Genomic DNA, 24,598 nt, shown 5'->3' with positions numbered 1-24,598 from the left:
CGCGACATGAACGGGTCTCTCTATGGAACAAATAAGTAGAACATCAGCGTTATTTCTAATAAAGTTTATAAGTGAGATGTAACTAAACTAGATCTGCTGATATTACACACGTGATTGTAAGGGACACAATTATGTCAAGTCTAATTTGGTGAATAAATATGTCAATCCCAAACAGACAGGCGTAGAGGTAGTTTACATCAACTTTTTGGTGCTTTCCTGCTTTATCCACCCACACCTTTCTCTATGTCGGCTCACTGCACAACAGCCGATTCTATCAAATTTGCACCGTTTTTTCTTTATCAATAGCTGGAATTAAGGCAACAATTAAAAATAAATGTCAGATATCAGATGATACATTGGAATCATGTCACAGATGATACATTAGAGGTAGATAGGGATCAACACAGATTAAGAGCACACGAGATTTCTGAAGGTGGGCTGTTTGCACCGGTGCTGACAGGCTGAAGTCCATTCAGAGTAAAGTCCTGCGGGATACAAGAGGGAGAAAAACAGATTGAAACTTCTTGGCTATAGTATTGTAAGGCTTGTACACTGTGTGGCTCGTTAACACAAATCACACCGTACACACAAAGGGGAGTAATTTAGGACTGTGATTATATCTTGTATGAATAGAGAAGCAACGAATGATATCAAGTGCTGGATTCTGAGTATTCCCAATAATGACAATGTGGTACAGTATGCTGGTAAAGGAAATTCTGCTGAGCTCATGAAGTCCAAATTCCTTATCAAGGAAATGTTTGTTGGTATGCTCGACAATATATTCAGTACAACCTAAACTAAACAGGTAGGCATGTAATATGAAAAAACACATGTACTAAATACGTAAAACAAGATAATTCATGTTTCGCCCTTACAAATATGATTTAAAATGACAATTAGTATGATAATTACACAGACTACCCTTACAATGCTTGACCTCAAATGTATGATTGTTTCCATGTAAAAAAAAAAAAAGAAAACTATGCGGCCCCTTGAACTTCAATGAGTTACATGTTTATAGTGATAGTTTAAAAACAGTCTGTGCAGCACAGTCCATTAGATACCACCCGAGTACATGGCTTTAGGACAAAACCTTTATAACTTGGATCTCCACGTTTATTGAGAAATTGAAACGTTATTGCACAGACAGCAGCTTTGAGAGAGATCTACACTGCTGGAGCCAGCCCAGTTTGTGTTCAATTAACCAAACGCCAAACGTAGCGGCCATTGATGATGATGATGGGGATGATGATGATGATGATGTAAACAAACACCAGTTTGTGCATCTTCTGCTTTACCAAAAGACCGAGAATATTCACTTTATCAAAGACATTGTCTTCATAAGAAACTCTTGCGATGTACAAACTTTACGGCTCTTTTCTATTTCAACTACGCCTTTGGTGTAAGAACAAGAAATGCTTTCCCTTCACCAACACGGAGCCGAGGGGAGCGAGGAGAAACTCTCTTGAAACTGCTGCGGGGTCGGCTTTGCTTTCAGAATGTAACATGAGCAGCCTCGGTGAGAAAACAGATCGTTCTCTCCGTTCAGTGACCGTCGTGGGAAACTAGGACTTTCAGCAAATTATTCCAGATGCTCATCCCTCCCTCTCTCTCTCGCACACACACACCCACATCACTGTGCTGAGGTTAACGCCGACACTGAGAAGACTTTGCTGATTGTGTTAGCTTTGCCACGCTGCTCTGCCTCGTCAGCGCGTCGCACTCCGTGCCTGTAGCAGTGCTTTTACTGAATGCAGTGTACTATCATGAATGTGAATTCAGTCTGTAACGGTATTGCTAGAAGTAGTCTGTGCTGGGGAATACTAGTACATGTCTTTGTAGATCTCCTGTAGTAGAGGGTGTAGCGAGGTCTCTGACTCAGTCTTTTTGATCTTTTGGACAAGCTGAACGTTCTCAGTAACTAGCTGACGAAGGTCGGCCATCTTCTGCAGGAGCTTGGGGAAGAGGTAGGCCGAGTCAGAGTGGTTCGCCTGTAGGTGGAGGTCCAGGGCCTGGAGGATGTTGTCCTGACTCTGCTCCACCTGCCTCACGTTCATCAGCCCGGGACGATCTGAAGAAGAACAAGAAGGGACACCTTACGATGAGTCAGCGTTTACGCTGATCAAACATACTGGGCTTCTGCCGGGTTTACCGAGTCAAATGGAAGACTTTCAATTTCTTATGATGACACGTAGAAAGCAGTTTAACAACGGTTTCAAAGCCCTGCAGACTAAAGTATGAAAGTCTGATGGAAAACCAGGCGAGACAAAATGGCAAATGGCATAGACTTGTTTTCATTATTAGCAGAATATGGAAATCATTGCAAACAATGTAATATAAAGAATGAATTCACCTGGACCCAGTGTAAGCGGCGTAGAAATGGTAGGTTTGAGTGACCAATTAAAAAAAGATTAATTCAATTAAGGTGATGCCTTTGTCTTTAAAGTGGTCACTAGCAATGTTAAGAGTTTGGTTTGGGTCTTGTGGCGCTGTCTTCCAAAAAGCCACAGTGAGTACTAAACATTTTATGACTATTCAAGATGCCAGTCAATAAATAAAGAGAAAGGTAGTTTTAGGCCCTGCTCAGACATCTTCGAGGAAACCAATAATGAAAATGATTGAACATAACAATAAGAAAATAGAACTTTCTTGAGATCTCACCTCCACAGAGAATAATGGCGGCAACAAACAGGGCCAGGTCACTGTCATCCAGCTCCAGAGCGTTAAACTTGACAGCAAACTCAAATTTGGGCTCCATGATCTCACTGAAGGGCTTCCTTAGGCTGCGCAGGAACTCCCTGGTCACAAAGCCCTTACCATTGGCCACCAACAGTCCATCTTTGTTCATGAGAGAGGGCAGCATGGCGAAAATAGCCTCATGCACACCATACTTCAGCAAAGTCACCTGAGGAGAGCACACGAGACAATTCTACGTCAGTTCCGAACATAAACAGCCACAGATGCATCGTCTCTCACCGGCAGCCTCTCACCTGGTCGTTGAGGTAGAGGTCCACAAACCCAGGAATGCTTTTGGCAAACTCAGTGAGCTCTCGGACGGTCTCCACGGTGGTGCACTGGCAGCGGTAGAACACGTGGACCCCGATCTCCTTGGTAAGCGGCGCGCCGTGAACCAACTGGCTCCACACCAAACCACCTTCGGCCTTCCAGAGAGTGTCCATGTCGTAGATCACAAACGGCTAAACGGCGCAGAGGGGTCAACGTTTTGAAAATGGCCCTCTGTTACTTCAAAGACGTGGCGATTGGCGGATTAGCATAACACACAAAAAGGGATTATCTCACATATTTCCCAAATAACTTGATTAAAACTATATAGTGTGGAGTTTGGGGACACAGTTACATCGGTAGAACCGGTACAAAGCGGTTTTAAGACTCGAACGTACCGAGGTGCTGCTGGTTTTGCCTGACAGGATGCCGCGGGCCCTCTTCTTGGTCATCACGAGGTTCTTCTGGTAGGCTGCGTTGACTTGTTTGGCCAATGTCTTCAGGTCTGAGCCACCGGGTTTGCTGAGGTTCAGCTCTTCAGCAATCAGGCCTGCCACCAGCTTCTTCCTCTCCGCCTCAGGCATACGTCCATATCGGATCGCTGCGATTCAAACCGGTGAAGGTAAATCACATTAAAATGCAAGCCATCGATTTGTTAAATGATTGAAATTGTTTAAACTAACATTAATTAAGGACACGGATCATTCGCTAAAATGTTTTCGCTCTCACCATCATGCGACATTCCCAAGGACAGGCACTTCTGAAAGCGGCAATATTGGCACTTATTACGATTCTTCTTCTGGATCTTGCAGGCGCGCTCACAGCGATCGTATTCCAGTTTCATTCGCACGGTTCGCCGGAAAAATCCCTGAGTGATAAACAAAAAATGTGGTCCGGCAACTCGTATCGGTCGGCACTAAATTGTAGCTATACAACTTAGTAATATCACTCTGCTGTGCAATCGTGATGCACACGTTGTATTACCTTGCAGCCCTCACAGGCATGCACTCCGTAGTGAAAGCCAGAGGCTTTGTCCCCGCAGATCTTACACTCCACACTGATGCCGCCCCCTGTGCCGTCTCCTTGGCCGAGACGCAGCTGTTCTGACAGCGAGGGCGACGAGGTCTGAGACAGGTCTGAACAAAAGAAACAACACGGATATTGTTGCGGCAAAATTGAGGATTTTCAGGTGGACAGATGTACACATGTACATACTCATGTATAATGTATGTATAATGAGATGAACCTTTGGCCCACTGCGGAAAATATTGCAGGATTTTTCTGAAAAAATTGTGTATAACTTAGTGTTTCTATTATGTAGCAAATTGGGACTTGTAAAATGAAAGTAAAGGAACTTATAGCTCATTGTTTAACTCAATTAGACATTCTCAATCAACCAGCACTGAACTCATGCAAGAATTGCCACCTGCATGCTCTGTCATTTCATTATGCCATGCACCATTTTCAATGACTTTCCAGGAGCAAAAAAAAAAATTGTACCTGTGTAGGCGGTAGAAGCACTGCTGTTTTGATTGCTCGGATTGTTTTCCTCTTGATCCACATTCTCCTTCTGGTCCCCTTTCAGGCCTTTAGAAGGAGGAACTACGTCCTTCTCCTCTTCATCCTCACTTTCCTTGCCCTTTAACTCTTGCAGGTCAGACACACTTGTACTGTCAGAACCTTCAATTTCTCCCCTGGGTGGCGTACACCTGACATCCGCAAGGTCCTGAGGGGATTTGGACTTGCTGTGGCCGTTCACCCGGTCACGCTGCTTGGTACTTTCCATGGCTGCAGTTTAAGCTTTCTCAGCTTTCTGTCACGTTGCCGTCATAGTTTCACTATTGAAGAATAGAATACTTTGTTTAAAATAAGCAATATTATACTAAAATTAACACTGTAAACAAAACATGGGTACAAAACCAGAAGGACCATGACGTTGCTGTAAACTGGCCTCAAAAGTCAACATATCATCTACTTGATGTTACATCCAGCATGTAAGTGGTTAACAGTTCAGTTGGTATTACGCTTGTCAACACAAGATGCCGAGCACAAATGCTCACCTAAAAGTCGGTTTTTCAAACACATTAGCAAAAAAAAGATATAGTTTGTCTATTTAGCTTTAGGTTATCACATATAAACAGAGATAAGTATCATTATTTAGGTTTCTTTTCCCCGAGACAATCCATTACTAACGGTTGTGTTTGAGCAGCCTGATAGTGTCCTTGATAGTAATAGGCTTACGACATGAGATACGCAGACTGTGTCGGCATACCTGGATTAGCTGCTAGGCAATGGGCAAAGCCAAGCAGGGGATTCAGACTGTTCGGTACTCTAAAAGGTCCAATTTTTAATGAAAATGAATGGTATCTATTAAATCCTCTATTATCGTACACGATACCGATATATAAATACAATAGACAGAGACAGTAGAGACAGTCAAAAGGATTGATTTTCTGACCAATGGAGCAAATAGAATAGTCAACGGGTGAAGGCACTTTAAAGATCATATCAAACTTTATCTCAGTCACAAAGCAGTCCGGCTCTTTGGGGTGAAACATGTCTACAATGGGGGCGAGGTTCACAATTAGGGGTTAGACACCTAACCCATGGGTTAAAAAGGCAATGTCAGCCCCTTTGGATAAACGTGTCAGCTAAATGTAATGTAACGTCTTCTACCCCCAGAATCCCAGGGAACACTTGGGTTTGTCTTCTGCTATGTTAAAAAGAGAACTTTGTCAGACATCTGTATTATTGTTTGCCTCCTTTCCGTGGTAGGGTGCCCTGTGTACTTGGGCTGTGTAAGGGGACAGCGTGCATGCACTATGTACACATAGGGCAGTGTTGATCGCCGGGCAGTAGGGGAGAGGGCTTTGATTGGAGGGGTCGGAGAGGGGGGGTAAACATTTGCCCCGCGGCCCCCTTGTGGATTAAACCGTGTATGAATGTGACGTTAGCTGTGCCCCGGACAAACATGCACAGCGTGAATTTATCTCAGGTGTATCGTTGTTACCCGGATTAAAATCCCCATTACAGCCTCTGGCCTGTTTCCGTAACGCGTAGAGAGCAAGACGCCTCCGTTCCGGACTGCTCGGACTCGGTCGTGCAGCGGACAACCTGTCACACGAGTTCTCGGAAATATCTGCCCACTTCACCGTGAATGACAGGACTGGAACTGGATACGGGGATTTGAGGAAAGAAAAAAAGTTGGCCGAAGTTGTAAACATAGCTGCTGTCAAACTTTTTTTTTAACCCAGGGACAAGACGATATGAATTTACATGCGCAGCTTTTAGCCTGTCAGCTGGCCGTCGAAGGGAGTCGGCGGGGCTAGCTAACTTAGCTAGCCAGTTAGCTACTAACCTTGAATGCCGACTACCACTAACGTTAGCTCTTAGCGTGGCTTGACCCACATTCCCGAGTGTGTCATTAAACAACGTTATCGGACTTTGCCGAGTTAGCTTACCTCCCCCAAGTCTGCTGCTGGTTCTGGAATTCGTTTCGGCTACGAGCAATTTACCAGGACAGAATAAACACGTAGCGAAAAGATTCCCGTCCAGGATCGATCGGCTGTTGACAAGTTGCGTGAAGTCAGCAGCAAGAGTGAGCTAGCCGCAAGGAGCTAACGTCACAATGCTAACACCAACTGACAGCGACTCGGGCCTAGCTGAAGACCCGCTGAGCCCGAAGGGGGAAATCTGTTCTAACACTTTTGGTTCGATGCCATTTGATATGCAGGTAATCGCAGTGAACTAACCCTCCCTCCCCGATCGCTCCTTGTTGTTCCTAGCTGTGCTTTGCTTTACCCGCCCCCCCTCTTTCCTCCTCCATCGTCACAAGGACCACCTCCTCCTGCGCGCACGCGCACACACACACACGCGTGCGTCGGGCTGGATCCCAAAAAATAAATCAGGACTCAAGGTGCCTCTTAAAATCACGCCGTCTCTTTCTGTATCGTGGACATTTATTTAGGATCTTCGCTGATACTGTAAAGCCGTGATCGTATTTGCAGAATGGAACGTTTCTCATTCTTTAAGGCAAATTTGGTTTGAATAAAATTGACTTCGTTAAATATAAATAACAGTAACAAAATGTATTTTTGTCATGATTTTTCTATTTTAGCTACATTTTCCATACCAACCAAAGCCAGGAAGTGACCCCGATGTTGCAACAACATGTTTGATTACAGCGACTGCTTGGCATGTATACCGTGTAAGAATGCATTTACGTTTATTAATATTGCTTCTATCAGTCATGTCAATATCTTGCTAAAACAAAAAAATAAAAATACTTGCATTAGGTCACTGTGCGTATTTCTATTTTTCCTAAATAACTTACTGGTTAATCCTTCTATTACAAAGTAATCAAAAGTACATTTGACGTTGTGTAGTCGCAACCCTTAACTGTGTTTGGTAATTGTTACCATGGTGTATCTAAAAACATAATATATATGTAAAATAATATTAAATGTTTTAAATTATCCCATAGAAATGAAGTACAAGATTTCAACTATGTGCTCGTTTTTATTGATTGTATTGATCGTATTTATGGTAAATGTGAATAATATGAATTTATTGTATAGAAGAGCAAAACATAGTCCCCAAAAAAAGGGTTAAAAACGTAATGTTTTTCGGTGAAGCTAGGATGTTTAAAACAAGACTTTAAAAAACACTAATATATTTTAAAAATCAATCCAGAAGACTTGTAGTTTGCTCTGTTCGTCAGGGGATGTCTCTGTCAACTCATATGTGCCAACATTTCTGCAACATATCTTTCAAATCAGCGATGACACATTTCAACACTGAACAAATGACGTGGACTCAATTTCCAAGTCAAGCGGATGTGCAGTTTGAAAATTCAGCCGTCTGGGTTTCAATTTGCTCCATTGAGTTTTCTTGGTAGTTAAAAGGTCACTTCTTTTAAAACGTACTCATTTTTAGATAATATTCATTTCACCTACGCATTGTGTAAAGTATACATTGTTATTTTATTGACAGTTAAGATAACAATTTCTGTAAATTGCATTTGGCACATCATTTAACACAGGCAGAAATCTGGTTACGGCATCGATTTTATTCTTTTATTTACAATTATGTCAAAGGACAATAGGAGCAGGAGGAAGTTGAATGAGACGTTTCTCTCTTTCCTTTTTATCAGTGATGATACTTCAAAATGAAACTGTTGTAAACTCAAATGCTGAACCAACATTTTACACTAAAGAAAAGTCAACTGAAAAAGGAAAAATGAAACAATGCTATGTGTCAATATCACAGAACTAAAGCAACGAGCTTCCTTGCATTGTATGCAATTATTAGTCCCTATCTAATCACAACCTACGCTCACGATCTTGCTTGCAGCTGGCTTTATTTGTGCAGAGTTAACGTCTAAGTCCAGAACAGGCCTCACACAGGCGGCTGTGAAGGCATTAGTTGTAAGTCAGTAATTCAACATTTAATAGAACTGCTAGTACTATTGGTAGTAAATTCAGTTTCATGAGTAGATGTTCCACTGTTTTCATGTCTTGCTCTGTCTATCAGGAAGTGACAGAAGCGACCTGTGCAGCCACTATGACTCATGTTTTTAGGGGATGTCCATGTCGCCGTTAGACTTATGTGAGTGGCGTTTTTCTAAATCACTTCCAGGCCGGCTGTCAACATTTTCTTTGCTCTCCTCGTCCTGATCCTCTGATCCCGATCTCCTCCTGAGACGCAGCCCGGGATCTCTCTGAGTCGGCATCTGGAAACTTGAGAAGGAGCTTCCCAACGAGGGTCTCTTCTCTAAAAACAGCACAAAGAACACACTGTTTAGAGCAGGCAAGTAAAACCAGACAAAGTGGTTTATCTGCAACAACAAAAGGCATTAACTGGTCCCCGCCCCCTTCCAATTTCACTAACAATATTTGCTGAACAGGTTATGAAATATAGAAAAAAGTACCTGTATTTATTCACATACAATGAGGTAGGAAAACTGAGTCACACACAAGTTTCTACATGAAGCAAAGTCAAATGTCAACCAACCGCAGGGCGTGCTGCAGGCAACTGCAGCACACTCAACTAATTAATTCAAACACATATTTATTGCCACATAGTATGAAATTCCTACTTTGTCCATGAAACAGCAAAACTCAGACACCTTTTTCACAGTAGACACTTCAAATGTGCCTGGCACCCGTTTCCTTTGCATTTTTTAAATTTGCACATAAGAAAACAGCTGAATGTAAACACCGAAAAACATTGAATCCGTGTGGATGATAACATGACTGTTGTATGATGCCACACATAAGCAGAGTCAACTATTTATCTCTTTAAACAGTAAATTTCTAATATTTTGGTCATTTATGGAAACGACCACTTAACCGCATCTATATTTAGCTAATTTTCTGTAAATTCAATTAAATGTGTGCTGCATTTGGTTGGAAACTGGGCTTTTCTACAGCCATTACTTATAATGGTCTATCCACGTGTCCCAGTGTGACAATGAGCCCGTTTGGACAGCACCGACACCAGGACCCTGAAACTGAGGCAGCTAAATATAAGTCAGCCATTTCTTATGATTTGCACCTGCGCTTTTCTCACTGTGACATATCAAAAAGTTGCGCGTGAAATATGCCGATGCACCATTCCATCGGAAACATACCGCCTGGTCCGATTGGTCGCATCAGGCGGTTCATCTGGACGTTCCAGTGTTTGACGTTGGTGCTCGCTTGGCGAAGCTTGCGCTGGGCAGCCTGTCAGAGAAAAGAACAGCAGCTGATTAAAGCGCCTGAATAACCACTTTTCACAGCGTGGTTACAAAGTCCAGTTTAAAAAGGGATGATTTGACTATTAAAACACACTGGCTCTCCCAAGGGAGAATAGCAAAGCAGAAAGAGGACCCTACTGTGCACCAGTGATACTATCATCGAGTATAACCGTTACAAAATGAGTCACATGAAGTCTTAAAACTGTGGTTCAGAGTGTGGACTTTTCAGGCATGAAATGTAACGTAACAGGCGTGCAGGAGGAAATTTAGGTCTGAACAGCAGCTGCTTTTCGCTCACATTTGTATTCTGCTATCACGCCAGAACCCTAACCAACAACATTTCCTCTAAGAGATCCAAGATCATAACTTAACTCAGTTAAATGTAGTTCTGCTGATCTCTGAGTTCTTACCACTACATCCTGGTCGACCCTGTGCCTGTTGGCGCGGACCTCCTCCAGCTGCCTCTGCGCCTCGTCCAGGGATCGTGACTTGATCTCCATTTCCTGTTTGAGCTCCTGCTTCTCCCTCTGTGTCTTCAGGATGTACTCCTCCTGTTCCTCCTGCAGGGACATCAGGGCCTTCATCTTCTCCTCCTCCTCGGCCAGTAACCTGGACACAACGGAGAACATAAACAATAGCATTTCATTACAAAAATGCATCATTAAATCCTCACTGTTCCAGAAGATCAAATATATATATACACACACATAACCTGTCACACAGTATAGTGAGCTAAGATGCAAAGAGCCTGCAATGGATGCTGTTTGCAGATTATTGTTATCCATTAATCAGGATCTTTTACTTGGAAAGGTCCAACGAGCACAGATACAGTGACACAATAGATCTGACTGGAGGCAGAGTTTAACAACTTCCTCTGCTGGCCGCTCAACTTCCTCAGGAACATAACGCAACGTGAACTCCCCTCGTGCAGCTGAGCTTAAGATCGGCAGAGAGCAGTTCTCTTCTCTCAGCTGACAGATTGTAGTTTGGTGGCTCTCGGACAAAACAAATGACTTCTCACTGTTGCTGTGAACGTTTCATACGACTCCATTCATGCACTCGTACCCTGCTTGAGCCAAGCGGAAGGACTCCTCATCCAGCCGGGCTTTGATCTCCTGCTGCAGCGCCTCTTCCAAACGCTTCTGCATCTCCTCCAGCTCCTGGATCCTCTTCCTCTGCCTCTCCGCCTCCTCCTCTTTCAGAGCCATCTCCGCCTGCATGCTGACCCGAGCCTTGAGAGGTGCAGCCAGACGCAGAAGAAAATTAACCCTCACATCTATTTTGCCACTTAATTAACTACAAAACGTTTCTTCCTTCCTTCTTTACCTCCGCACTCACCTCCTCGGCCTCCCGCAGCTGCACCTCCAGGGCCCGTTGGAGCTGTTCGTGCTGCTGGCGCCTCCTCTGCTCGTCCTGCTCCAGGAGGACCTGAGCCTGCTTTTGCGCCTCTTTTAGGAGATCCAGCTCCTCCAGCTTCCGTTCCCGTTCCTCCTGCAGGGCCCGCAGCTTCTGCAGCTCCTCCTCCTTGGACTGCCGTCTCTTCTCCCGCTGCTCCCGCTGCTCACGCCGCTTCAGCTTCAAATCTTTGTGGAGGGATGTTTTCCCCTCCACATGCAGCCTGATAGCGGTCTGAATGGCTGTAGAGACGATAATATTTAATGTCTTTTATGATTGATCCATAACCTACCGGCCCTTGGTCCTGGACTAAGATCTCTATAATCGTTTGGTCATTCTTAAGCTGCTGAATGACCTATTTTCATGAAGCTCATGAGCACATCCTTGGTAAACGTATTGCTGATTCTTTATTTATTTTCTTGCGCTCTACGATTGTTAGGCAACTAAGAACTTCTCTGACCTGTAGTCCACTCCTGCCTCTGCTTGGTGTCGGAGGCGCTCATCTCATAAGTCTTGGAGAGGGTTTTCAGACAAAACATGCACCGCTTCCCATCCCGGTCAGGCAGCACCTGTGCAATAAGGAACATATTACATTTAATAGATTAAAAAAAAACATTTTTCGCAAGTCTTTTACATTTGTTGTGACTGATTCTGGAATAGCGGTAAGGAGGAATAAAAGGTGAACTCACAGGGTAAAGGATATTTTTGATTCATTTTGATCTTCCTATGATGACGCAATATTTAAGGGGGGTTTCTTTCATTTTCAGTAACATGGTACAGTGTGTTTCTGAAGAAATACGTCAACCATGATTTTGCAACCACAACAGCCGAGGGGGCAATCGTTCTCCTTCATCAAAAAGGGTCATTCATGAGAGTCGTACTTGAAGACTAATCTTGGGTTCAGTTAATTAGAGATTTGTGAGGAAATTTAAAAACAAGGCAACATTCAATTTCCACGCCAGGTCTTCTTAAATTTAACTTGAAAATGAAAATGGTGAGTAGGGAGGTTCACTGAAGGTGGAGGGTTTTGAAGTTTTCTAATTGCTGAAGGGACGTTTTAGGAGGGAGTGAGAGCCTTAAGTGATTAGGGGCTTAATACTTTGTTTCAATGCTGACATTGTACACATTTGATCCAGGTAGTTTAATTTACGTTGCATTTACGTGAGCAGAGTATAGATTATGTCGTCTTAATTGACACGATTGATTGCTTCATTTATTCATTGCCTCAGAAAATGATGAAGTTTTGAGATATTCTCCGTCACCCCGAATGTCAGTCAAACATTTGGTCTCCTCCGCTCCTCATGGGCTACCGTAGCTTTTTTTGTGTGTTTTTTCCTTTTTCCAGTTCTAACAACGGTTCGACCTCCCTGTAATTGGTCAGAGAGTCTTTCCCATCTAAAAAAAATGTTTTTACTGTAGAAGCAAAACAAACCCTTGCTCAGTTCGATCCGATCACCTCCTTTCATCAGACCGAGGTTCAGCTGCTTTGTGCATCAGTAATTTCAGTTTGCATAAAAGTGCGGATCACACGTGAGCGGTTCGAAAGAGCCTTTAGTCAAAGAAATAGGTTGAATTAGAAAAACACTGGGGAGGGTCCGGCTTTTTCATTTTCTTTTGGAAAAGAAAGAGATCATTTTCAGCCCAATACATTTTGTAAAGTCCCCTATGACTCCTGCCGTCTGGTTACAGAATTTCTATGTGTAGTGAATAATTAAACTTTTGACCACTTTTCACCCACATCTTGCAACATCACGGAGAAACCACTGGATGAAATAATAATACTTAAGACTCAAATGCACAAAAGAAAGCAAATGAGAACTATCTCTGTGTCGGACACATTGACAAAGAACACAATCCCCAGTTCTCTATCAGTGTTTAGCAATGAAAGATGATCATCTCCAGCTGCTCACCTCCACACAGCAGTTCCCATCCAGAACAATGTGGCCTTGACAGTCTTTGCGGTCCTCCCCCGTGTAATAGGACAAGTTGCTCGGCCTTAAGGTGAACCAGCGCTCCTTCCAGTTTCTCCTCAGCTGGCCCTTCTTCCACAGATAACCCTGCATGCACCGGACACACACACACACACACACACACACACACACACACACACACACACACTCTGTCACCAAAACAATTCAGAGCATGACGGGAGCCAAAGTACAGACTTGTGATTGCAGATGGGTCTCATACCTCCTTGAGGACGTCCCCAACTATCTCCCTGTACACTTCCTCTATCGCCATGCTGATTATGCTCTTATCGATGCCTCTGGCCATCTTTCCCGAGTTCATCATCTCCAGAAAAACCCAAACAGTAATGCCGCTTTGTTGCACCGAATCTTGGGAGAAGAAGTCCTCTAATTCAACACAGTTGAACTCAATACTCATAGCCATACATGTCTTCTTGAGAAGGTACTCCACCTGAAGAGGGAAAAAAACAAAGGTTTTGAGAGTAAAAATGAATGTCGAATGAGTTACTGTCTTCTTTTATTACAGCAAGTACTTTCAAGTCTTTCAATTTTTTTTTACTGTTTCATGCATACTTTTGTTTGTATTTTAGTGACTTTAACACGGGTTTGGCTACATATCATTGGATAATTTTTACTCCAACTGAGCATGACAGAAACTACTCTGCCCTTGAAATGTCGGCTTGGCAGCAGCTGTGAAAAACACTCAACAGGAAACCAAAATGAGAGTGAGAAACAAGCGCGCGGCGCCGAGTGAAGAGTACAAAACGTGCCGTGATGGCAAGAAAACGGCTTTCAGGCAGTTATTTAGTCGTTGTTAAAGATGCAGCACCATTTTGAGGTCACACATTTCTGACTACATTCTCTGATTTGTACACAGAGTTCAATAACCTTCACTATCACTATCAATATACACAGCCACAACCAACTCGCCTCAGGAAACGCCTCAACTTGCTTTTTGCAGCCCAACCATGTTTCAAAAATATCAAGAAAAGAAATTGTGATGTAAGTGTAAAGAAACGTAATACATTCTTTAATTGAACCTACCTCGTCGGGGACCATAACCAATGGATACTTGTCCTCAGAGAGAAAATTAAAAATGCACCAGAGTCGAAAAGCATCCCTCTCTGGCAGAACAGTGCTACTGGCTTTGTCCGTCTGGTAGTTTTTCTTTGCCGTAAGTGTCCAACACAGCTCATCTACGTTTTCCTTAATAAAAGAGCCCTCGATAACCTTAAATGAAAAAAAAAAATGCAAGGATTGATTCAAATGAAACCTACAAACACCCTCCTTGACTACACAGCATTACAGTGTGACAAACTAAAAAAAGCATGTAGTTGTGTTCCAGCACCTTGTCCAGGATGTATTTGTTGAGGTAAGGCATATAACCCTGACTGGAAACCGGACCATCGTCGTCATCTCTGAAGTGCTCCTCCAAAGCAACTGGATCGTGTGGGATACTCAAGACTGTGCACAGGTTGTGGGACAGCACCTGGAAAATCACGATATTTTATATCTAGCAGACACGCTCAGAAAAAAAGGTTCATTTTCATCTTTAGAGAAGTTGAAACTTTCTTCCGTGTGGCTTGTCTAAAAATAATTGGGTTTGTACATTAGTTTGAAACCTGGTGACTATTCAAGGTAATGCCAATCATTTTATATCACAATGTTTCAGCTGCAACGTATATCGTTTTTAATGGGTTCAAAATCAATCAAATCAATCTGTATTCATCCAGCGGTTTTCTTACATTTCATGCAGCTTAAAGTGCATTGCTGACTTTAAAAGACAATAAGATCACTTGTGTAAAAGAATTGAGAGAATCAAAATGATTGAAGTGAGACAACATCAGTACAATAAAATAGATAAATGGTACAAAGTAAAATAAACTACTCAAACCACTAGTAGTGGGCTGCAGTAGATTTTACTGCAATACATTTCTTCAAATCGTAGCCTGCAACATCTTGAGATACATTTTGCACGTTATCAGACAACCGGTCTCGGCGTGTTGAGCCATAACCACATCCTGCCTCTACTCTCCAGCGCGCTACAACATCTGTCGGATTTTAGGTCGTGGCGTGCAAACTGCTCTGCTCTGCGTGCGTCTAGAGAGCGTGTCGCCTGCACACGGGCTGCGTGCATGAGAAGGGATAAGCCTGGTCATGAGGCCGACCTCGCTGTGAACCAGCAGTGGCAGGCCGGCTGGCAGCGGAGTCTGATCCAAAGCGATGCAGAGAAGTGACACAACAATGCGATCAGCCAAAGTACAGTGGCTTCATTGACGCCCCGTGGCACAAGAGAACACAATCAGGCAACATGTTTCCACTTTCTCCTCGCTCTCGCTCTCTCTCCGTGACAATGTCCTTTTGACGCACGCAGGCTGGTGTCTATTCAACTCGCTGTTCTCCGGTCAGGTCCCGTGCCAGAGGACGCTTTGCACTATAAGCTGGTACACGGAGGCCCAGGCGTGAGCACAGCTTGGAGATGAGGGCGTCCTTTCATACACGGACTGAGAGCAAACTGCTGCCGGACAGAGGTGCGTATTGTGGCCTCTGTCAGGCGCGAAAGCATTTTACGCAAAAACAGTAGAGAACAAATTTGTTCCTCGTTGCGGTTTGAGAGCACCGGATATATTCATATTTGGTACACAACGCATCATATCAAGTATAACAAAGACCGAATGAGAAATGTATTTTTGGCATCGCGTTTGCTCAGTATTTCAAACTGTTTCACCTCATCCTTGTGCGAGCCCACGTGACGAAATATGAAATGTGGTAGGAAACGAGGCCGAATGAATTGATAGACAAAAAAGTTCTCGTTGTCCTGCCAGAGGACGGCCCCCCCCACCCTCCCCCCTCCCCAACACCACCACTCACCTTCAGCTGGGACTTGGACACCTTACCGCTCTTCTCCAGATCCAGGGCTGTAAAACCGTACCAGATGGACTTGAGCAGCTCAGACCGCAGGTCCATGTCTGCAGCGCAACTACTTTCTGGTTTCCTCCTCTGTGTCTCTCTCTTCTTCTTCTTCCCTCTGCTGTTGACACAGGGCCCCGTTGGTGACAGGCAAACACCCACACTGTGCTGCTCCTGTCGGGGGGGGAGGGGGGGGGGGGGGGGGGGGGGGCAGCGACACCTGCAGGGCCGACTGCGCACTCACTGACGGGGATGGAGGGTCCCGATCGATTGCGACATGATCCGATCCTGCGGTGGTGAAAGAAGTATTTAAATCCTTCAGTAGAGAAAGAGATACTCTATGTTTTTAAAATGTTTTTTATAAAAGTATCATATGTTTTGTCCTTTTCAACTTAATCTGCAAAGTGTAGTAATCAAATAGATAGTAGAGACATATACGTGAAGTATAGCACAATTAAATGAAAACACACGATTACAAATTACTCAAAGCTCTTCAGTACTGAAAGTTATTTCAGTAAATTAACATTCTGCTGCTGCCAATGACTGGTGGTAGTGTAGAAATGTTACGGTTTGATGAGTGATTGAGACAATTGAATCTGGTCTTGCAGTAACAGAAACACAATTGTATCTGTTTTTTATTTGCACTGTATTGTTTGCGAACAATATACAGTTTCTCTCATATATGTTTACCTTTTTAGTCAGTTAACTGTTACTAATTTTGTTTAAACCATTTAGCTTGAGCTTGTACGTGTAACTCAAACACAGCTGCAACTTAACTTAGTTATCTAAAGTTAGTTAAATTGAATCAACTATCCTGTTAACGTCAAACAGTGGCCTGGTCCCAGACGTCTCTATCGACAATGGCATCACAATCTATTCAAATTATTAACCTGGTCACCTGGATAATTTGAATAAGGGGTGTTATTAATCCATGCTAAATGTGTATTAATATCCGGTGCTGCTTCTTACTCTAAAGATGGTGCAACAAACATTGCCCCCCCTTTGAGGCTCTCTTTGGGGGGTAACGTTGAATTAGACATAGATTAATTAATGAAGTTATTTGGAGGATGAAATGTTGCCCTGCGATCAACTGGTATGTCATTCTCTTCAGCGTTAGGGTATTTAATGTATTTTTAAATGAGCCAAATATCTTAATAGTGTCATGTTCTATGGACATGCCCATATATGTATGTATATATACATGCACATTTTGTATGCATATTTACATTGTAGATGTACCGCCAAGACAAATTCCTTGTATGTTTGACATATTTTGGCTAATAAATGTTTCCTGATTCCTGATTCCTGGTATAGCTGTGAAAAAATGAACTTGTTGTTTTTATTCCCATACATACTACATTTTCTTAATCTTTTTTATGTATATTCTTCTCACTGTACATACTGTGTTTTTGTTATTGAGAGCACAAAAGGGAAATTCTATGAATGCATAAGCATACGTGGCGAATAAAGCTGATCCAGATCTGCTTTCAGTAATATATCTGTATTAACACCTATTTCCTCAGTTACTTGTTTTATATGTTTCATGTGCTTATGCTGCTTTCTATGTTATGATCCGCTAAAGAATATTTCCACGCCGGTAGAGACAATCACTTGACTTCCAGGTCGCGGCAAAAGCGGTCACGTGGTAAAACAAGTTTCGCGTCGTTACCATGGAGCTGTTTATGAAGATACGCTGCTCATTGGTCGAGGATATGGTCATGACCAGAGGGAGGGCAGACATTGGTCGGTACGGCTTTCCACTGTGACCAATGGGGAAACGCGCTTTTTACAAACCGCTGATAGTCCAGGAAGTTGTCAGCCAACTGAGATGTGAAAGGACTTAACAAGGGATCTTTAAACCAGCACGAAACGCCTGGAAAACCAAAACATTTGGGAATACGTTGAATCAGAAATACTTTATTGGAAGCACAGAGCGAAGTAACAGAGACATTTTTTCTTTTTTCAAGTATGTACTTCTTATGAAAAACGTCTCTATATGCGTGTGTATAATGCTAGCAAGAAGGGACACGTCGTTAACGTTACAGTTAACAAGCTAAAGTAAAGCTAAACTCGTGTTAAAAGTAATTCATCTACAGCTCCCTCTGGCTTGTCAACCACGTTGTTTTTCACCGGGTGCAGTTGGTTTGGGCTGATGAATGCGATCGTTGAATATCTGGTTTAAAAGCGAGTTAGTTGTCTTTACTGTGACATTGATGGTGAGGCTTTTGTCTGCATGGAGCTTTTTATTTGCTTGTTTTATTGCATCCCATATTTGTTGGGAGGTTGAACTGTGGGAATTGTTCGGTAAATGATTGCAGTGGGTTGTTTATGTTTTTATGGGTGCGTGATTTTATTTTCCTGTCTTTGTACTCCGTTTGCTTTTAGCCTTTGCATAGTTTCATGCTTGGTTGCTCCTTCGTATCTTCCATTCGCTGCTCCTCTAGTTGCTCCTCGCTCCTCGGTGTCATCATGGACTCCTCACCAGTCCTCCGCCAGCAAAGTCACAACAAAATGCATCGTGACATCATGAGGTAAGCCAGTTTATAAAGTACAGGGGAATATGAAAATCCTCAATGCTTTTTTGGTTAACGTTTGTAGCAAGAACGAAAAGTCCTGACCTACTTTTCTAATTGAAATGGTTCCTTATTTAGACTGTTGTTTAATGTTCTGCTCTTTGTTTGGACATTTGCAAACTTTGGCTTATATTATTAAAAAAACAAACGATAAATTATATGATATATTAAGGCAACAATATTCTTGTACTGGTACCAAAACACAGCTGTTTGTAACAATGTAGTAATTCAAAATGAATTCAAACAATATTTAACTTTAATTGAATTTATTATTAAGCAATGGACTGCTTTTCTCCACACAGAGCAAAGAATGAACAAAACAAAATGCCGGCGCACCCCAAACCTTCCAAACTGCTCTCCGCACCTCACCTGTCCAAGCAGAACATTGAGAACCAGGTTCCCGGACCCTCTGAAATCGGTGGAAAGGCTCCTGTGCGACCAGGCGTCAGTAGGCTTCCGGTGCTCGCAAGGTCCCTTCATCTCCCGACGCCGTCCGACTTCAGTCAGTCTCACTCTCGGTGGGAGGCGAAACCTCTGGCTGTAGGTGCCTCCTTTATGTCCTGCAGATTAAAAAGTATTCTATTTAATCAGATTAATGATATTGTCTTAATATTTCTGTTTTTTTCTATAGGGAAAAACTAAGAAGAAAAAGCCATGCACCAGGCCTGTTCCTTTCAACCTGTCTCAGCCCAAAATATCAAGAGTGGCCACTGAAAATCATCCAACCCTCTCTGTTTCTAAATCCAGGACCGGCACTCATGCCGTCCAACCTGATAAAAATGTGTGCAATGCTCGTCTAAAAACCCCAAAGCCCCAGCCAGCCTTGTTAAACCGCGGCGTGGAGCCATCCAAAGGAACATCTAATGGAAAGGCTGAAGAAAATCCATACATACAGACGTCAGGACACTCGTGGCCTACGCCTTCAGCCGTTTCATCAAATACTTTATCGTCTATTCCCAATAATAACATGCATCAGACCAGCGTCGCTTCTTCTGCACCGCCTGCTTCTAGTGCAGAGGCCTGTTTGGACACCATGAGCCTGCTCAGTCTCAAAGATCCAGTCAGGACCCTCCATGCGTGCCAGAACGTGCAGCCGACCACAGAGGGCGGTGAGTTAAATGTGTTGTTGCCTTTGTTACTGATTTTTACCAGTTCCCTTTTGTAATTTGCACAATATTCCAGTGTGCCTCTTGCTAATACTGCAGTCCAATAGAACGTCCCTTTATTAAATCCCACCTTAGTGAAGGTTATCATGTTCATCTGAGATGGATTGATGTTAAGGTCATTTTAAAGGATGAAGTTTGATTTTGTGTAATAACCGTATTCATTGTATTGTCCCACCCCATTTCATATCAATCAGAGTATGCCATTCAATACTTTGGCTTATATATTTTTATTAAATTCTATTTAGAATATTTTACCTACACCAACTCAACATTTTGAAGACTGCTAAACCAAGTGCTTTTCTCCACGTAAATGAACCTTAACCATCATCCGCAACAATACAACTTAAGCTTATGTGCCTTCGATGACTAAATTGCTCCCTTATTTCTCCATGTGAATGGCAGTAAACGCTGTTTACACTGTATTTCAGACAAAGGGGAAAACTTTCAGTCTGATCATGCAGCTTTACTCAGTGTCCTCCGGAACGAAGGAGTACGAGCCACAGATGTGGGATCTGCAACTCCACAGTCCAATGCCTACAACTACTTGGTTAGTTGAGTTTAAAACGTCATTTACCTCCTTCTTTTACACGTATTGTGGTTGCTACTCTGATATTTCGGTTTTATGTTTATTTTTCATCTGAATTGTGAGTTCGGCGTTGAACCGTTTCAATATTATAAATCTGTTAAATGTGTTTAATTGTTTAATTTGGTAATTGTGTTGTTTGCAGCCCCAGCGAGTGTCCGTCATGAAGAGTCGACAAAAAGCTGGAAGCACTACGGGTAAGTCTGAGCTTAACACAAAGTGTGTCCAGCTGAATGTACTTATTACAATAGCTATACATTTTGATGTCGACAGATATGAATGAAGCATTAGAACAGTCATGTCTTCTTATTTCAGGAAATTATGTTAGAGAATAGTAATCAATCTTTGCAGTTCAAGACTCTTTTTTTTTTTTTTTTTGGAAGCGTATGGGGAAAATATAATTTCATTGCAGCACCACAAGTGTCCACTGCTACCTTTAAGCAGCCAGACTGAATACGGACACAAGATTTAAGATATTTTTAAAATATGTATAATGGCTGAGCTTGTGGCTCATAATTGACCTCAAAACGGTGCCGTGTGTCGACGAGAAATGGACAGAAGCGAGACACTTTTAGTTCCTGTAAAACTGAACGGTACTCCGTGTTACTTTATGTGTAAAGTAACAACAAACAATACAATGTAAATAAGGCACCGTGCCCTCTGCTCTGCTTACAGGATTAATAAAGTCGATGCAGTTCTCCCCAGACCCTGCTGCTCTGCAGAGCATCCTGCAGAACGAGGGAGTGAAGGGTGGAGGGCCTGTTGGTGCCACTCCCCGAAACTCCACCTGCCCATCGGGCAGAGGAACTTCAATCTACACCGTACGTACAGTACCAGTCAAACGTTTGGACAAAAGGTTTCTCATAATGAGAAAGTGTGACTGGTACTGTGCATGATGCAAACAGTATAAGCTCCATTCCACTTGAGCTATTGCATTGCTTTAGAGACACCAACCCCGTAACATGCATTGCGTTGCTTCCCCTCTCAGGCTCAGAGAGTGCCGCTCAAAAAGAATCGCGCAGAGGCGACCGGAGGAGCAGCAGGTAAGAAGCAGATCAGTTGTTTTTGACCGAATGCATCGTTATCTATCTCTTGAAGCAGCTTTTCAAAAAATCCTCAGCAATAGCGGTCAAAGAGACTCCACTGAAGACATGGACTCCACGGAGGATCCGCGACACCAGGCACCAGCCCATGTCTGCGCCGGTCAGTACGCACGTATTAATCTACAAGTGTCGCCTAATTGGCCACGCAGATTCTCGCTCATCTCACCGTGCCGCTGTTTGCAGAAGTGGCTCCCGTCGACACAGCAGTCGCCGTACGCGGCCACTCCCGGGCTGCGGAGCGGCAAAGCCAACATCCGGCCGCACCAGGAGGTGAGAGACGGAGATCATGTACATTTTATAATGTGTCTCCAGAGCTTTTACACAAATCTCTTTTTGGAAGTCTCGCACAAAACAAAAAGACAAAATAATCTGTTTGTGCGGGTACAACTTCAGGCAGAGGAAAAGGATTCTTCTTGAAATGACTCACAATCCAATTTAAGGCAGCTACAAAATCACTTTTTAATTTTTCAATTTAGATACACTCAATGAATACAATATTTCAGGAATGAAAACAAAGGTTTAAAAGCAGCCTATTTTTTGAGGATTAAGATCTACCAACTGTTGGTGGGACAGAAATGTTTGAGCACCATTTAATACATGGGGGGGAAATTGAAGGCATTATATCTCTAACATCAGGTGTGAACATATTTTAAAAGGGTTCCGTTACATTTACATTTTGAGTTTCGCCATTGAGATAATCGGTCTGTCAAATCTTAATGCCTTCATAGAAATATTTAGATATGTTTGGTGTTGATATTGTGGACGTTCAGTGAATAACTTTGGTGCAATTAGCCCCTTTTCACAAAAACACTCATGTAATCAGGGATCTCCTCAAGATTTCTGAAGCCAAAGATGTTAACAAAAGGTTTAATTATCAAAGTCAAGATTTGAAGAACGTAATGCAAATTTTAAGAGCTCGTGGTGATGAGGATACACCCATGTTGTATTAAAAGAGACCCTTTTAATATAGTAGAACAGGAACGAGAACACAAATGACATTGTGCAGTAGTTTTGATCCAGAGCACGTTAATACTATTAGCATCGCAGCCTATATCTTCAAACCAGAAATAAATACACACGTGCTCGGCATCACTATTCGTGTGCCTTTGTTTGTCAGCAGGAGATTGTCCAGAGGTTATTTGATGATCAAGAGGATGAGCAGACCCCAAATGTGACGGAAAAAGATCCAGAGACACAAGCGGAGCCGATCCCGGCTCAAGTCACAATTGTAAGAAGTGAACTTAAGTTCAAACTCAACAGCCAGACAGATCCATGTTGAAGTAAGTCGGTTCTTATTTGTGATACATCTGTTGTCCGGTGCCGTCCCTCACTTCCTCCAGACTAGATCCCACTGTGCAGAGAAGCTGGAGGTGTGCGGCGTCGCTGGCATCGAGGTCCAGGAGGATCAGCGGAGGCTTGTGGGAGGACAGACGTTCTTCCAGGCACCGCACAGAGAATCTGTCATTTTCTTCTCGACGGGCAAAACTCTATCAAAAGCGCCAATATTTGAGAAGCAGGAGAGCTCAGCCCGTCGCAAGCAGCATGACCCGGCGCTGCCAGGTCACAAAGAGGTTCCTCCTGAGTCCGTGCCGACCTGTGGAATCGAGCCTCCTGTTGCGAGGCTGCACAGAGGTAACGGACATCTCATGACAATGAATTTACCCATATTGTATTTATTGTGCAGCGTTTAGGGTTCCACATACAACGACCATTTGGTGACTAAGCATCCTCCTTGAAGTGAGACTTTTGTTACTATTACAGACCTCGTTGTCCAGAGGATTTGTGCTCCGTCTCCTGCCGTGGCGATGCTGCGTAGGCGCTATCCTCCCCTGGAGGAGCTTCTCATGGACGAGGAGGTGGCCTCCTTCACCTCGGTGTCCGTCGCGGCTGCTCCCGGTTTTCTCCCCCTTCGGCCCCGCTGTGGAAACCCGCTGGCGTCCACTTTGACCTCCAAAGAGGCCTTTGTAAGTATACGCCGACTGGGACGCAACACTTCGATGAACGTCAGTATAAGATACAAGGTGTGAGCATGCCGGAGTTCTCGAGAACGCCGTTCTGAGCTCATTCAGCGGTTATATTTTGATCAAGTGTCGAGTCAGTGTCGTGTACGAAAGGACAAATGACAAATGACCAGCGTGAGTCACCTGACTAATCCATAAGGTGTTCAAACTACAAATTCTTTTATATTTCTCTGCAGTTTTGAAAGTGTTGTAAAGCAATTTATTTTACAAAAACAATACGGTTGAAGGTCCAGGTGGATGCTGTGCTCCTAATACAAAAATCGGCTAAATCTGAGCAGGTCGTGAGTGGTTTGAGTATTTAAACATACACGTCTTATGAATCATATTAACCCTCTTGAAAAGCCAGAAAGCAAATTAGTTACTTAAAATATGAAACTATTCCTTCTATATATAGATATGTTCGTTTGATGCAACGCAATGCATTTCTAAAGCTTGAAAAGTTCTCACTTTAGTTTGACAGTGACATTCAACATAACACTTAAAAACATAAGCATATATATATATATATATGTGTATGTGTATGTGTATGTATATGTATATATATATATAAATTCTCTCACAAACCCACAAGTTCAAATAAATATTCATTACTGTTTTGTTTTTCAGACATTTGTTCCGATTGGTTTCAATCCCTCGCCCGGCGGTTTTCCTCCACGGAGCTCTCCTCTGCAGGAAAGATGACTTTGCATTTTGTCCAACACTGTTGTTTCCAGCCTTAATACAAGTCCAAAGAACTCTGCTAGAATGGATTTTGTTTTAGAAGTATTTTTAGAAAATATATATTTCTGTTCCCTTATGCATCTTTAATACTGCAGGCGCTCGTGTAAACAAAATCGATGCACACTTATCAGAAACAATGTTTGTTAAATGTATAAAGAAATCAATGTTAGGAGAGTAAATGTGCTTCTCTGTGTAACTTATAGTGTAAATTATAACACCGTAGTATACTTCTAGATGTGCATGAATCACACCAGAATCCTCTTGTGTGGATTAGAAATGATGTTCCCAATGTACAATGTTTATAATAAATATATATAAATATGGCACTATGTGTTTTGTTGTTAATGTCAATGATTTTGATGTTCAAGTCATTTGTTTTAAATTAAATTATGAAGCAAGCGCATCAAATATGTGTTTGCAG

The 24,598-nt window shown here is 42.8% G+C and overlaps 3 protein-coding genes across 10 annotated transcripts; 1 reads left to right on the top strand and 2 right to left on the bottom strand.

Moving 5' to 3' along the window:
• Positions 1-49: 49 nt before the first annotated feature.
• ppardb (peroxisome proliferator-activated receptor delta b) lies at positions 50-6,876 on the bottom strand. Its single transcript, XM_040193242.2, has 8 exons — positions 6,465-6,876; positions 4,504-4,841; positions 3,988-4,139; positions 3,733-3,871; positions 3,402-3,604; positions 2,991-3,197; positions 2,662-2,905; positions 50-2,071 (listed from the first exon to the last, which is right to left on the bottom strand). The coding sequence occupies exons 2-8, from the start codon at positions 4,787-4,789 to the stop codon at positions 1,824-1,826; spliced, it is 1,479 nt and encodes a 492-aa protein (XP_040049176.2). The 5' UTR covers positions 4,790-4,841; positions 6,465-6,876; the 3' UTR covers positions 50-1,823.
• A 1,090-nt stretch (positions 6,877-7,966) lies between these two features.
• On the bottom strand, positions 7,967-16,154 carry LOC120829267 (differentially expressed in FDCP 6 homolog). 2 transcript variants are annotated; one of them, XM_040193240.2, is made up of 11 exons: positions 15,973-16,154; positions 14,450-14,590; positions 14,146-14,331; positions 13,325-13,552; positions 13,045-13,191; positions 11,595-11,703; positions 11,066-11,376; positions 10,805-10,971; positions 10,150-10,348; positions 9,635-9,725; positions 7,967-8,775 (listed from the first exon to the last, which is right to left on the bottom strand). In XM_040193240.2, exons 1-11 carry the CDS (start codon positions 16,066-16,068, stop codon positions 8,579-8,581), a joined length of 1,872 nt encoding a protein of 623 aa, XP_040049174.1. In that variant the 5' UTR covers positions 16,069-16,154; the 3' UTR covers positions 7,967-8,578. The 2 variants fall into 2 exon arrangements, with proteins under 2 accessions (XP_040049174.1, XP_040049175.1); XM_040193241.2 differs by having other exon boundaries at positions 11,078-11,376.
• Positions 16,155-17,770: 1,616 nt separating this feature from the next.
• On the top strand, positions 17,771-24,501 carry troap (trophinin associated protein). Of its 7 annotated transcripts, none has more exons than XM_078092534.1 (14): positions 17,771-17,977; positions 18,456-18,542; positions 18,887-19,124; positions 19,216-19,693; positions 20,179-20,297; positions 20,479-20,530; positions 21,009-21,154; positions 21,322-21,376; positions 21,454-21,536; positions 21,620-21,706; positions 22,557-22,664; positions 22,777-23,068; positions 23,198-23,400; positions 24,064-24,501. In XM_078092534.1, exons 2-14 carry the CDS (start codon positions 18,481-18,483, stop codon positions 24,136-24,138), a joined length of 1,998 nt encoding a protein of 665 aa, XP_077948660.1. In that variant the 5' UTR covers positions 17,771-17,977; positions 18,456-18,480; the 3' UTR covers positions 24,139-24,501. The 7 variants fall into 7 exon arrangements, with proteins under 7 accessions (XP_077948660.1, XP_040050124.2, XP_077948669.1 ...); XM_040194190.2 differs by having other exon boundaries at positions 17,774-17,977; positions 22,554-22,664; XM_078092543.1 differs by having other exon boundaries at positions 17,807-17,949.
• Positions 24,502-24,598: the final 97 nt, after the last annotated feature.

Source organism: Gasterosteus aculeatus, chromosome 2 (genome assembly GCF_964276395.1).
Source record: "Gasterosteus aculeatus chromosome 2, fGasAcu3.hap1.1, whole genome shotgun sequence".
Classification (NCBI taxonomy): Eukaryota; Metazoa; Chordata; class Actinopteri; order Perciformes; family Gasterosteidae; genus Gasterosteus; species Gasterosteus aculeatus.
The sequence above is the reverse complement of the archived record's forward strand: the minus strand, read 5'-3'. Positions and strand labels throughout refer to the sequence as shown.